The sequence below is a fragment of the Sturnira hondurensis genome, unplaced genomic scaffold, assembly GCF_014824575.4.
Source record: "Sturnira hondurensis isolate 20B ecotype Veracruz unplaced genomic scaffold, ASM1482457v3 Scaffold0000396, whole genome shotgun sequence".
Lineage (NCBI taxonomy): Eukaryota > Metazoa > Chordata > Mammalia > Chiroptera > Phyllostomidae > Sturnira > Sturnira hondurensis.
This window is the reverse complement of record NW_028073027.1, coordinates 5,450,391-5,466,102: the sequence shown is the minus strand read 5'-3', so window position 1 is coordinate 5,466,102 and position 15,712 is coordinate 5,450,391. Positions and strand designations below refer to the sequence as shown.

The window sequence follows — 15,712 nt, the reverse complement described above, 5'->3', positions numbered from 1 at the left end:
GAGGACTTGCATTTTCAGAGCTCTAAGTGGAGCCAGACGATTGTTTTTAAGTCCAATTCCACTGCACGGTCTGCTAACACATAGCGAATGCATCAGTTGCAACAAAGTAAAGCAACTTACATTAATTTGTACATAAAACCAAAGTAGGCCAAAATCCACAGGTATTGTGGAAAGTAGTTCAAATTGTTATTAATACTAATAGTTGAAAGATGAAATATCCAAAAACGACAAAGAACTTTATTATATAACAGGCTTTAAAATAGTTACAATTCTAAGTATAAAACACAATGATCAATTTTAATCAAAATGATGTCACTTATGACAAATCCACATAACTGCACTTTGACTCGCTGGTGAGGTGCAGATGTCATCCTTGGTCTTTCAAAATAATTGTCTACTTTCTGACAATCAAAATTTGTAAACATGAATTTATTTCATAGGACATAAAAACCATGTTCAAATTCATGTAAATTCCTTGTCATTCATTGGCTATTTAAGCAATCAAGGCATCATTGTAGTAAATGTACATGAAAAAATTTAAATAATTTGCTTATTTAAGAAGGCATTAATAATTCTCATCCATGCAATACAGTTGTTTCGAGATTTTAATCCCTATTTCCAAATACTTTTCCAAAAATTTCCCCAAACACTTCTTTTAAGTAAAAATTACAAAGCTTGCTGGCAATATTAGGTACATATTACTTTTTTCCTTAAAAGCCTGTGCCAAAAAATCTGTAAATATGATTCAGTAATTAGAAAAACATAATATAAAACAAACTTTACTGTTGTTTTCTCATTCCTGATTAGCAAGCAGAGAGACTTGGGGATAGAAGTTTTTTTCATTTTACTGTGTGTTTACATAGATTGGACAGGAATTATTATTAATAGCCTCTTAAAATGTAACCAAGAAAGTTGGAGAGGAGCCCACAAACCAAAGAACAAAATATTAAAGGCCAATGAAGAAGTAAATAATTCCCCATTTTGATCATATGGCATGCCATCACTCTGTGACAATGAGATAATAAAATTTCTGTTATGTAGATTCAATTCCCAATTCATTTTAAAAGGTACTTTGATTTACTTTGTTCCATTAAATATTCATCCAACAGTAGCTAAATTAGTATGAAATGTATAAACAGCATTAGCACAAACTGTTTTAGCTTAAATGAGAATATTTAATGATTTCATGCAATATATCCTAAATTACAATAGAAAGCTCATCATTATTCTACACAGTGGGGCAATAATTAAGAAACTCATACAATTACATAAAAAAGTCACTAGACTGTTTACTATAAGCCAAGGGCTTAGAAGGTTAACCAAGTAATTTGGTAAAATAAGACAGGTATACAAAAAATTAAAATGATGTAAGGTTATTAGACTATTACAAGCACAATCTTAAGCTAATGGTACTTAGTATCATGACTGTTAAGATTTTTACATAAAAACCTTACATAAAAATTTTATATAAAAACTCCTATTTTAGGAATTCCTATTTTAGTATTCAGATTTATCATTTGCCCTTCTGGCATGATTGTTAAGAATAACTCATACACAGTTATACCTTCTATCCGCTTAGCTTAACGGAGCATCAAAATTAATGTTACATTACAAGTGATAATGGAATCAAGAATTACACCTAATATTTTCTAGGAAACAAGGTAAAAACCTTTAGGTTTACAACATAAGTATTAAAGATTAATTATAAGATATTTTACATATTTTCTTAAGAGACTAGCACATGCTGTTTTTAATCTGTGACTTATTTAAGTCTTAACTAATAATCTGGGTATATTTTATCTTGGTGCACTTTGTGAATAAAATTCAACCATTTACGACTAGAATAAGTTCTTGTCCAGTGTTTAATACATTCGATTTTCATTACTAAATTAATTTTAAACTCACCCTGACAGAAATGGGTGTCAATGGTCTTGAAACCAGGGCTTTTCTACAATTCCAGGGCTGTGAAACTTACGGAGAAAGAGTGGAGCCCTGCACAGAAAACCAAGCTAGAGCTGGAACACAAAAACCTTTGCTAGCTCCTCACAACAAGCCTGATTTTAAGATTTTAAGTATCTCTTCCTACTAAGCCATTCTGGTCATTCTGAAATACCAAAATCCACACATAAAAGACTCATACACATTTCTATGCATGTGTGTGTGTTCACAGGAGGCAAAAGCAGCAACGGCAGTTTTAATCAGTCACTGCATGAGCTCCTTTGCTCAGAAGATTCAGGGAAAATTTATTAGCTGGTACTACTAGTAAGATATAAAAAATGAAGACCTACTTATGTTTTCAAGAAGGTAAGGGAGAAAGAATGATTAAAAAGCAACAAAAAGCTGTGATTTTATACCTCCAGGAAACAAACGCCTGGAATGATAAAAATCTTATGAATTAGGATTTTCATCTTTCGGGAGTGAAGGATGGAAAATTCATCTGTGAGGTAACTACTGGGGGAAAAGAGGGGCAGAGACAGAAAGAAAACTATGTCTCAGGGCAGTCAGGGGAATGATGTCACTATAGCAGAGCATAAATGTTTTTAAAGTCCCACTCACTTTCATACTAGGTAACTTCCCAGTGGTAGGCGGCTCAGTTTGGTGCTCCACCGTGTGCCTTAATAAAGCAGATGGAGGTACTGTCCTGTCAGTTACCATTGTACAAACAAGGAAAGTGAGGCATATGAGAGTTGTGTGCATTATCCAATAATATTAGAGAGAGGACATCTCTATGCCTGAGAAAAGACAAGTAGGCCTCAAATGAGCATTAACTTTTGGTAATGTAAAAAATAAACACAATTCATTACTAACATCCCTTAAATCATCAAATTCATAAAATCTTAAACCATATCTTAAAATCTTACAATGGCTGATGTATGGGACTCAGTTCAAATTATTTTACCATTATGGACACTTAAAAACTAAAACGATATTTCTATTTCTAAACAACATAACAGAACATAATAGCTGCTCCCCCTTCTTTCTGTAACAAAGCTAATAAGGATGGCTCGGCCTAAGCATACAATTTGTTAGAATATTTAAATGGTACTCTCAACATCATACAGAACAGAGAATGCTAAAGGACCACTTAAAATAAGTCTTTCCTTGGTAACACACATGTTTTAATTTAACCAAGTAAGAAAGTAATTTATTTTCTGTATCTACCTACGTTATTCATTCACTGAAAGTTAAGCAGTATACAGCAGTTGATTCCACAGCCATGGAATTGAGAAAAGCAGGAAGTGACACTGAAAAAATAAATGAAACTGTGGTAAGTGCTCTCAAGTACTAACCACCAGCAGGTGAGGTGAGGTGAGCAGGCGGAAGTGCTGCACTGAATCATATCTATAATGTTGGCTGGTTCCAGTGTCAGGGCCTACAGGAGGCTAAATGTATGTTTGGCTGAATATTTTTTCCTGAGTAAGGTTTGTATATAACTTTAAAACTTTTCTGGCATAGTAAGTGATAATTAGTTGACTTTTTCAGAGTGTAACTCTAACATCATTATATTAATTTCATTTTGACTCGGACGCCCCTTTACAACATTGACTCGGGGATATATGCTGTGGGGTCATCTAACAGCCAAAAAGCACACCTTTAAGGACTTCTTGATTGTACTTAAAACCAAGTATTTGTATAGATTATGCTGACTTTTATTAGAACCTGTTCTTTAGTGACCAGAATTAGATCAGATTTCTAATGGTTTTTTAGTGATGCAAGGTAAAATATGTGCTGACTTTACTGATGAATGTGGACAAACTTAATGCAATGAGTTTATCAGTCTGTGTAAGAATATGCCCAACAGTCACATCAAAATAGTATTCTTCTATAAAAAAACTGTTCTCTGCTGATCCATTTTATTTCCAACAAAGAGGTTTCATTCTTTAAATTTAACATGGTCACCACAGTAATCCTTTTCATTTTAGAAATAAAAACTTAGAAAACAAGTAAACAGACAAGGTGGCTATGAACTTAGGATGACTAAATAACTGGACCAAGTAAATCGCAATTCGTAATTCTTCCCTAAATACAGAGCCATGGACCCTCACAGTTAACCTAATTCTTGGAGAATATACATTTTGGGTATGTGTACCCACTCCAGGGAAGTTACCTATTTGTATTATGTATCTTTCATGTTTTTACTTTGTTAAAAATAACTTCTTGTAATTGGAGTCTCTGAATGGATTAAGGCGACATGATCTTGGTAGAAATGGCTGATTAATGTGAACACATCAGTAGCCCCCTTAAACCATCCATCACCTTGCGCTTCTGTTGGGCATAGCTCGTGCTATACTGGCCAGCAGCTCTGCGTGCTTCTTCTTCGTGTTCTTGAATTTGCTGTTGTAAGAGAATGAGCTCACCAAGCAGACCCTGCCATGAGTTTACAATGAGGAGAAGAGGAAAATTGGGGAGGAGAACAATGTTAAACCAAAGACCACAAGAAAGGAACAGATGTAAGTTAGGGAGGAATGGACAGCATACAACAAAAAATGGAAATATTTATGTACCTTTAGAGCCACTATATAATTGGACTCTGTAACCACATTTCCATTTTTCCCCCTCAGTAAAATTAGGTGTCTCAGAAATATAAAACAGCATAGTTTAAAAAGTGAAAAGGAAAATGTAATAAGTGACTGTTTGCTGAATAAAATGAACCAGATACATATTATCAACCTACAATAAAACCTAGACTAACTGGAAACTTTAGGAAGATAGTGTTGTAATTAAGCACATTTCCTAGTAACAGGAAACAAATATGTCAGCCCTTATTTCTGAAGGGCCAACATAAGCTGGTGTACAATCCAGACTTGATACACACAGGGGGAAAAAAAGAAGTTCGTGAACAGCGTTGACCTTATAGGCCTAAAGCTTTTAATTCTCAACCACAATGTCACAGGACTGAAAGGAGAATACATAGTGGTTTACTTACTTATTGAATTACTGTTTTTCAGTACAGCTTTTCTCTTGATATCTGATGTCTTCAATTAAAAGGTATAGTCCTTCAAAACTATTAATTTGAGATTCTGAGCATCAAGTTAATCAAGGTTTTACATTAATCCATATATTCTACATGCCTATACACATAAGCCTACTTGACTAAAATTTAGAGCTTTTTTCTTTTTGCAAATTACAAAACAATGTTTTAGGCAGTTTTGACTTTACACAGTACTAAATAAGTAGTTTGACTAAGTTTTCACTTTTTATGAGCTGTTTGATATTAAATAAAAATAGCCTCTGACAACATAGAATATATTAATTACTAAAGCAAAAGCACCATAACACTACACATTAATAATTACTATAAAAATTAAAAACGAAAAATACAACAAATTTGGGCCTATGTACAAAATAATCACCATTTCAATGTTTAACATTTATTCCATTTAATAATCATGAAATGTTATCCTGGTGCGGTTTTTATCACAATGTATTCACATGCGCCATAATACTAAAATACATGTCATTTTCTGTACAGTATTTTTTTAATTCATTGTGCTATGAGACAAGTGATGTTGAGAAATGTGGGAGAAAAGACAACTAAGAATTGACAATGTCACAAGCCTAATATTTTATCAATTAGAAACCCTAAAAAAATTAAGTTCTAATGAATTAGGTCAATAATTTGCACAAGATAGTGTTCTGGAAGAACAATGGGCTTCGTATTTACCAGATTATGAAAATAAAAAGTTAAACTAATATTAATTAAAATAATTCAATAATTTAAAATAGGAGTTTCAGATAGCTTCAGAGCTTTTTATAATGACTATCAAAAATATTTTATTTTGTATAATGCAATTAGAAAGTCTCTTAAGATAAAATACATTCAAATTTTAATTAGTTAGTTTTACCCAGGGGCTTTATAACTCAGTTTAGTTCATATAACCCCAAAACTTACAGAAATAAAAAAAGTTTTTCAGAAAAGAAGTAAATACAAACAAAAAGGCATTTTAAACTATGGGAAAGTATTAGCATATAATTTGGGGGATTTTTATTTTGTTTGATTCTTAGTTTTCATACATGAAGCTATCATCACTGCTCATAATAATGACACTGGCTGAATAATGACGACACCGGCTGACTTACTATAAATCAAAGGATGAAACTTGGTATTTCTGCATGACAAGTAAGAGAACACCAAAGTGGCAAGTAACATGACTGAAATTTCAACATCTGTTTTCAAACCGAACAACGTAAAATATGTTTATAAAAACGTTATCTATAAAGATGTATCTTTTAAGTAAATACTTTTATGGTCATTGAAAAGTCTATCAAAGAAAGACAATGACAAGTCACTACTCTCATCATTCCCATGTTTCTCACTTTTTGAATCACTGATGTTCATCAAGCTTTGGCCCAACTTATTTTTATTCATTAAGTCACTTATCATGGTTCCTTCTAATCATCCAGGTGTTTAGATTCTCAAAATGATTCCCTTTTAAAAAAAGAATTCCCATGTTGGCTTACATAGCAGTCCACTAACATCCCAACCATATTCCCATTTATGCGATGCCAGAGCAGTGATAATACAGTCCATGTTTCCTACCTGTGCTGGTCTATCCGTACATGGTTCTTTTTTATTTATAGCTTAAAAACCCCTCCCTAATATATTGCTTTATATATATAAGCACACACAAATTCTATGGTAAACACTCTAATATCTATTAGATTATACGAAAACACCCCTTTTCTAGTGATACTTCACTTTCCTTCCAAGTCTGTTACTGAAGGAAGCACTGTTATGTGAATATAGCTGAAATTTACTGTTACCTCCTGAAAAAAGTAGGAAGAAAACAAGAATTAGACACAGAAAAACAGAAGAAGCTATTTACACTATGCTACATGACTAAAGGATGTTACCCTTATCCAATTTCAGGCCCTAAATCTCACCCTAAATATGAAGCAGCAGGCTGTGCATCTTCTAAGTTAAGGCGTGCGGAATAAGAAAGGGGAAGAAATATGTGTATCCACTGTGCAAGACATACTCCTCAAGTGGACAAAACACATTTTTTCAATAAGTATTTTCCCAAACTCAGACATTTTTCTCTCAAGAAACGGCACATATTCTTTAAAGATACACATGCATATCAAATATAATTGTTATAAATAACAATTACTATAAATAGCTACAGATGATATACTCTCTAACTCTCTAGCTACTGTCAACTTGACACTAGTTCTCAGTCTCATATTTCATGCACAGTGTCCATTTTTCTAAAAAATTACAACGTTGGCCCTGATTGGTGTAGCTAAGTTGGTTGGGCATTGCCCATTTAGTTCAAGGTCAGGCACATGCCTGGGTTGTGGGTTTGGTCCCTAGTTGGAGTGTGTACAAGAGGCAACCAATTGATGTTTCTTTCCCTTTCTACCTCCCTTTCCCTCTTTCTAAAAATTAATTAAAAAATTATAATGTCATGTCAAGAAAATCAGTGATAATTCCAGAAACCAAAGTATCAACTGAAAATGCTGCAAAAACCAGAAATTTGTTTGATAGAAAAAAATTTATATAATCTGGAAATTTTAAGTCATACATACGTGAATACATTTAACATACTACATTTTTCACACATTTTAAAAATTTATAGCAAAGCAGAACCCTTATCCTGTTTGTTTTTATACCTAGCACCTAGCGTAATGCCTGACACATTGCATGTGTTACAGTCAGCACCTGCAGCAGGGTTTGACAGGTCTGTTGTTTGAGGAATTCAAACTACAACCTAATTTTACCTAATACTGCATACAAAATGTCCAGCATGAAACTAAATCGGTTTCCTAAAAAATGCCTATTCTGTAGATTAGCTACACTTCAACCCTGCAATCCATTTTCCCATTTTCCCAATCCTGAAGGCAGACTCTACTGAGATTAAGAAAAGAGGAAACAAACGTGACCCTAACTCAGGCAATGAAGGTGTAAGGCCACAGTGACCATCATCATCATCATCACCCTAAGAGCCAGTATTTAGTTTTATTATGTGCCTGACCTAGTGCTGAAAGACTTCCCATAATCCTCACAACTCTACCAAGTAGGGTTTCCTCTTTTAACAAAGAGCAAACAGTAACTCAGAGAAGCTAGGGAACTTGTCCAAGGTCACACAGCTCAGAAAGCAGAAAAGGCAGGATCTGAACACAGGCAGTGTGACTACGAAGTCTGCACATGATACCATCCTGTTACCACTTTGGTCTCACTGTTTTAAAAGTATCTTTGAACCTTCAAATTAAACCTACATTTTAAAGAAGAAAATGGTAATACCACAATGCTTTGATAGGCATATTTAAATTACCCTTTAGAGGAGTAGGCAAATTACAGCGGGCTGGCTAAGTAGCCTACAGAGATCTTAGGGTCTACAAACTTAAATATTTACTCTCTGGCCCTTTAAGGGAAAGTTTGCCAACCCCTGTTATATTAATTTTATAAGTAACTTGGGGCCAGAAAAGAACTTTATGAAAGTAAAGACATCTTTCCCCTTACATTTACAAAGTATTTCTAGCCATCAAACTACTTTCCAGCCTGAGTAACTCTGCTATTTAACAACCTAAAAAGAACTATTTTCCTATTTTTTAAATCTCCCAGTAATATATAACTGCCCATGATATTTATAGGGAAATGAAAATGTTCATTATAGGTTATCAGAAGGAAATGTGTCTTTCAACTTGTATTATTTAACTTGCTCCAATTGAGGAATATTATATCCAGTTTTACTATTTGGAAAATTTCTACAATAATTTTTAATCTTCTTTTTATAAATATTTTATTTATTTTTAGAGCCAGGGTAAGGGAGAGAAACATCAACCTGTGGTTGCCTCTTAAGTGCCCCCTACTGGGGACCTGGCCTACAACCCAGGCGTGTGCCCTGACTGGGAATCAAAAAAACTGGCAATGCTTTGGTTGGCAGGCCTGCACTCAATCCACTGAGCTATTCCAGCCAGGGCTACAATAATTTTAAGAGATAAACAAATCAGTCTATTAGCAAAAATATTAAGAATATTACAATTCCTAAAAAATCCCTGTTGATCTAAATTTCCTACAATGTGTATGTACACAGTATATATGTAATGTTTTTTTTAAAGGCATAAAAATGCAGTGTGCTTACTGCTAAGGAATACTGCAACATAAGGTTGCCTGATTTGCCACTCCGCTTGTCCTCATGAGACCGTGCCGGCTTTTCTTCCTCTCATCCCTCTGCTTCCCACCTACTCATCCAGTAAACAAGTGATTTGGCTTCCTGGCTAGGAATCCAACCAAGCACAATTTGCTAGTTGTTAGATGTCCAGGCAACTCAAGTTTCCTAAGTTGGTAGTGACTTGATGGTGCTGGTTGTGAGAATCACATTTTGCCAGTTACCACATTTGTTACATAAGGAATCCCAGAAATGTAAATACTATCTAAGCAACACTGCTTTGTTACAAATTCAGCTGTATATGCACTACCTTCATATTCTTGTCCTTCTCAATAGCTGCCAAATGTTGAAGGTGAAGAGAAATTCACAGGTAATCAGACGAAAGAGACATTGCATGAGATCTTTGGGCCCACTCTTGTTGGCACTGATCAAATTTATTACTTTAAATTAGTCTCTTCTACTGAGTTAAATCAACCAAATGGTTTTGCTAAGGGCTCAGCACTATCCTAGGTCCTCTGAGAACTGAAACTCTGTGGTAGAAACATTCCATCAACAGCAAGAATGCAAACCAAAACAGTGTTACATTTGGAGAGTGTTTTAAATGTTGAGAGCATAATTAATTGAAGTAAAATGATTGCAGTAATGAACGTGACAAATGAGCTGGGCTTTCAGGATGAGTGGAAATTGGGCAGAGGAAAAGAAAAGAGCTATTTCCGCTGGAAGGTACAACATAAGCCACACAAACAGGAAATAAAGTAACGTGGAAAGGAAGACCAGTAGTAACATATTACTGTTTAATGATGATATTTAAAACAGTAATACCCCACGACAAGGGATATTTTCATGATTCAGACTATTAAAAGGCCCTCCAAATATTTTCTGTAAGTTGTAATTGTGCTTGTAACCTTCAGAATGACTGTATCCTTATTTCTGATATGGTTATTACCAATCAGAAACACAGAACAGAAGCACAGATAATCAAACGTCTCATTTGTCAAATTAATTTAACGATCTTACTGAATCTAAAGGAGATACACAAAGTAGTCTTGTCACCTATAATGCATTATGACCAATATACAGAAATCTATTGATAAATTAATTCACTAAAATAGGCTCACCATTCCATTTTCTAATTTGCTTTCAGGTAGTTCTAAAGGTCTCCAAGTCTCAAAAATATTATTCAGTTCACACTATGGGCTCTTTTTAGTATTTTAAAGAGGATACAAGTTTTAAATTTTTTGATTAACAAAAAGCATTTATTAAAAAGTGGTTTCAGTGTTTTTCCATTTTTTATTTATCAAAGATACATATCAGAACTTTTCAACAACATATAACTATTGTCCATAAACTGAATGGGTATAAATCCAGGCAAACCAAAGACCTTGAGTCTAGTCAGCCCACACATTATTATGTGCAGAGGTATGCTTTCTGTAGACTTCCTGACGACCTCCAGAACACCTAAAGGTCTCGTGACCCCAGACTGGAAACCACAGGTAATCACTTCATCACACTGTTCATTCCGTCTGACTCAGGTCAAACAATCTGACATCTGTGTTCCCTCAACTCCCTACCACTTTCACGTCAGTTGACTTTGAAAGGTCCTAACTGTTCCTCTACTTGCCAGCACTTCTCCAGATGTGTTCTCCTATTAGAAAACACAAATCTTTTTTTTAGTTCTAGTTGCAGAAATGTTTTCAATTTGTTACTGTTATTTTTAAAAATTTTGGTTCACATTTACTTTTACATTTCTAATAGAAGTCTAGCCAGAAACTTAGGCACAAACCAGACAACCACTGAGCTGAGGCATGGCTGCTTCAAACCCTGAACCCCATTTTAGATCTGGAGCTTTCAGACACCAGACTGACCAATCAAAAAGGTGTCAGCTAAGCTCTGGATGCTAACCTACCACCGCTGATCACTTGCCCAAATTTTCAAACTTGATATTTTAGAGTACTTTCAAAAAGGCTAGGGCTAAGCTAAGGTCTCTCCTTCACCACCCTAAACCATCAATTTGTAGAAAGGTCTCTTAAAATCAGGTTTTCTACATCTTGTCTGAATGGTTCATTATTCTCAAGTCTCACAGGGAACAGTCAAGCCTTGAAACCATCAAGCTGCATATTAATAAAATTACATCCACTAGTAGAGGCTGAAAATGCTTTTTCTGTATAGTAGTTTTTTATACCAGCATTTGCTACAATTTGATTTATCCTGTAAAAAAAGTAGCTTCATTCCAACTCTAGATTTATTATAGTTAAAAATAATAATGTCAGTTTTTTTAATGGGCAAGATAATCACTATAAACTAAAAGAAAATGAAAAGAAGATAGTCTAAAAGAGCATTTATCTTCAAACAAGCAAAGGAGTAAATTGCAAAATAAGGCAATAAATTTGCTTTCTATTGTAGAAGATCAAATCTGTAAATATTGGGTTGGCCAAAAAGTTTGTTCGGCTTTTCTGTACAATGGCTGTAGTAGTGCTTAGTTGTCTTTACGTTCATTTCAAACAATTTTGTTACACTGTATTGTGACAGCTATCATCTCAGTGTATATTTTAAAAAAGTATCAAAACTGATGAATTTTTTACAGCCATTTTAATACTGAAGATGGAGGAAAACAATCGACCTTTCCAGCATATTATACTTTGTTATTTTAAGAAAAGATGCAACTGAAAAGCAAAAAATGATTTGTGCAGTGTATGGAGAAGGGCTGTGACTGATCAAACGTGTCAAAAGTGGTTTGTGAAGTTTCTTGGTACTACTGACACTGTGACCAAATAATTCTTTGCTGTGGGGCTGTCTTATGCACTGGAAGATGTCTAGCAGCACCCCTGGCCTCTACCCGCTGGAAGCCAATAGTGGGAGATAGCTGACATAATAAAAATATCCAAATCAATAGAGATATTGGTGAAAATGAAAAATGTGTCTTTTCATATTCAAAGTAAGTGTTCAAAATAAACACTACTTATTTTATGAAAAAAACTAAATGGACTTTCTGGCCAGCCCAATATACTTAAGTTCCCTAAGATCCGTTCTTTAGCCTCTTCTACTGGGTAGAGCTCCTGATCTATTGATCATTCATTTATCACCTTAATAGGACTTTAAGGGAATTATCTGAGTCAGGCCCTAAAATAGATTTCTCATTCGCCAATACGATCCTAGGCCGTATCAGAGAAAAGCAAAGATGCAGACCTCCTCTACTGATCTAGGCAACGAGATCTGGTCACTGGAAAATATACTACTGTATCTGTAACAGAGGTTCCTTCTGTTCAATTGGATTAGCTCCTCTCTGTACTGTAAGTCTACCTGCACTAAGGGCCAAGGACTTCGCTCAAAATAAGCTGTACATAATCAACTCATTTCCATTCAATTTTTCCCCCCAGTAGCATGAATCAAGGGTATTCTGTGATTACAATACAACCAATGGAAAAGGTATCAAAAAAGATCAAGTTAAAAAGCAAATGCACATAAATGTGTGCACACACACATTTTGAAATGTATTTTTTCCCAAAGATCAAGATATAAGGGAAGAGAAAAAAATCTTCTGAAGTATAATGAAAACTTTGAATATTATATAAAAAGCTCAAAGTTAAAGGACAGGCAGAGAGACAGAAACCTACACCAAGAAATTATTTTGTTCCTGCTTCTTAAAAAGAACATAAAATAATTTATTTTCAATTACTTTATTAAAACCACAATAACCTTCAGTATAAAAGCTACACAGTCCATATTTAATTTAAAGATGTTCACAGAGCCCTGGTTGGTGTGGTTCAGTGGACTAAGTGCCAGTCTGTGAACTAAAGGGTTGCAGTTCAATTCCCAGTCAGGGCACACGCCTGGGTTGCAGGTCAGGTCTCCAGATGGAGGCGTGTGAGAGGCAACCACACATTGATATTTCTCTCCCTCTCTTTCCCTTCCTCTAAAAATAAATACACCTTTAAAAATGTTCATAGAGTATTTTTCCAGATATCTATCTATCTTATTTTAATATTCAAGGAATAAGTTATCTTACAAATTCCAAAAGATAAAAAAAAAGACTAAGAAAATATAAGGTTAAAATATAAATATAGAGCAATGTATGTTATTCTACATAAGCAATTCTCTTAAAACTTTCATATGGATTTTGTTATTGCATGTCTTAAAAATGACAAACCCTAAATAACTCCATACATAATTTTGTTGACTAGCAATGTAACGGAATTAATTTATCTCTAATAACCCGTTTCCTATTCCTTTAATGTTTCCCATAAGTGTGTGCCATAAAACACATGTCCCTAGAAGATGATACTTCATGAAAAAGGGTTCCGGTGCTAAATCAGTCTGGAAAACCCTGTACACTGGCTTCCTCCGGGGCTTCATGAGTACACTAAGATCTGAGAAACCAAGGGGAAGAAAGGAAGCCTGCTTGTTTTACTCTTACCAGCTGCTCCCATACATATTTAACAACAAAACCCTTTGTTACAGACAAACCCTTGAAATTAGTATTTCACAGAACATATTTGAGAGAAACAGGCTTCTCCAATTATACTTCTAAAACTGCTGTATATACCTTGCACTCTGTACCAAGGTTAGTAACAATACTCTACTTAGGTGTGTTATATTTGCTCTTCAGATGTTACCACTTTCAAATCTTCCAGGTAGGTTGAAAACTTTAAACTCTTACAAGACTACCAACATGAAGAATTCTTGTTTATACTTGCCTTTCTATAATGTTTGTCACTTTCAGATCCATGATCTGTTGCTCTAAATGCAGTTTCTCCAGATGAACCTTTAAAGATAAATATGCAGTCCTTTAAATTCTCCAGTGGTCTCAATTATCTAAATTCTAAATTACATTTAGTCAATAAAAGGTGAATGGATTTTCAGGGTGAGTATCACTGCTTTTGAAAACCTGTCTCGTTTTAAGGAACACACTGGTAACCTATGCAAACGTTTTTACTATAGCACATGTTTAACATGTTTTTTAAACTATTTTAAATAGTTTTTTAAACTATTTTATCACTGACAATTACAAGAAAAAATTAGACCATCTCTGATAACAAGTATTTTACGTGAGCATACTTACAGTTGGGTTTATGCCACTGCCATTACGTAAAGAATACATAGAGTAAAAAATAAATTTAAAATGTCACCTATGACAGGACAGATGAGACAAACTAAAATTACTTTTCATTTCAATTATCAAAACTAATCAGATTAATTTCAAGAAATATGCTGGTAAAGCAAATTCTTTTTAATAGTTTTAATCTTAAAATATAGATAAATACTTAGAAATTTTAGTTTTACTACAAAGGAATTATTTTATTATTTGCCCCTAAAGGAGATTGAATTTGCCCAATACAGTTCTGGGGTTTTGAAGTTCAGCATAAGCAGCATCATAAATTTGGTCTGCAATTTTATTTGTAAGTAGTTTATTAGAAACATTTAAAAGGCATGTTAAGGTCAGCAAAAATGTCTGTTTACACACCTAACAAGAGAGGCAGGCCAGAAGCTCCTATGACTTCACTAACCAATTTGTGACCTGTGAAAAATCAGCAAAGGGGGAAATAGAAATGTAACACTTGAACAGGAATGAGCATACAAAGATGTCTGAGATCTCAGATGCATATCAAGATAGGGCAACAATTGGGCAAATACACCAAGATTAACCTTCATATATTCTACTCATTATGGTCCATCATAATTAAATGTTTTAAAATCATCTAATTGCCTCTAACCAATATGAAAAGCAAACGCATAGGAAGTCTCATCTACTTGTCAAGAAAGTGATATTTTTCTCTCGCTGACTAAAGTCTAGCTTGTTTAAGTTGTTGCAAACTTTCATTCTGTTGGATTAAATGAAAATTAAAAGCACTGCACGATAAAACTTTGTTTATATAGATACATTTTTTTCAAAACTTGTTTCATTTGTACTAAATGTTTTCATTTAACAGATGGGAATAAACAAATGAATACATTTAATAATTTTTCCTCTGTGGACACCTTAAATGAGATCAAACACAGGACCTTCCTCACCTGTGGTGAAAAAGTCCTTCAACAAGCTGAGACTTTCCAGAATCTTGTCAAAGTCAGGGGCCAGCTTCGCAAGGTCCTCTGAATTAGGAAGGGATTTTCTAATCTTCTCTGAAGACAAAAAAAAAGCCAATAGTTTCAAAGCAATAATTTGACCACTAAAATATTAATAAAATGTAAATATCATATATACTTAAATTAACACCTTTTCCCATCTTCTCCCTGTTATTCTACAAATACTATACATATCTGAAACAATGCGGTATTCTGATGATATTCTACAAGTCATGAAATTTTTAAAAAGACTCACCAAACAAATGGCTTAGATGAAGACTTTGGATTTATAAGGTCAATGCCTTGAGAGAAAAGCACTATATTAATGTTAACACTGGACTGGAATCAGAAGTACTTTTTGGGAGAAAGTCATAGCAAAGAGGCAAAGAATCAAAAGAAAAAAAAGAAAAGAAAAGAAAAGCACCTCTTATAGTATTTGGCCTACCCCCAAACATGATCACATCCCAGTTTAAGTTCAAGAATAGAATTTCAAAAGAACTCTCTCCCTCTTTTCATAGCCCCTGATACCAATAGGAAAT

The 15,712-nt window shown here is 34.2% G+C and overlaps 1 protein-coding gene across 5 annotated transcripts in view; it reads right to left on the bottom strand.

Annotated features, from left to right (window-relative positions):
• Nucleotides 1-15,712, bottom strand: part of OPA1 (OPA1 mitochondrial dynamin like GTPase) — a 96,627-nt gene that overhangs the window by 65,238 nt on the left and 15,677 nt on the right. For 2 of the 5 annotated variants that reach the window (XM_037040014.1, XM_037040019.1), the window contains exons 4-7: nucleotides 15,123-15,230; nucleotides 14,575-14,628; nucleotides 13,808-13,875; nucleotides 4,258-4,368 (exon numbers count right to left, since the gene is read on the bottom strand). In XM_037040014.1, coding sequence (XP_036895909.1) covers nucleotides 4,258-4,368; nucleotides 13,808-13,875; nucleotides 14,575-14,628; nucleotides 15,123-15,230 — 341 coding nt within the window. The remainder of the gene's footprint in view (nucleotides 1-4,257; nucleotides 4,369-13,807; nucleotides 13,876-14,574; nucleotides 14,629-15,122; nucleotides 15,231-15,712) is intronic. The other 3 variants (XM_037040033.1, XM_037040026.1, XM_037040039.1) reach the window with 3 other exon arrangements.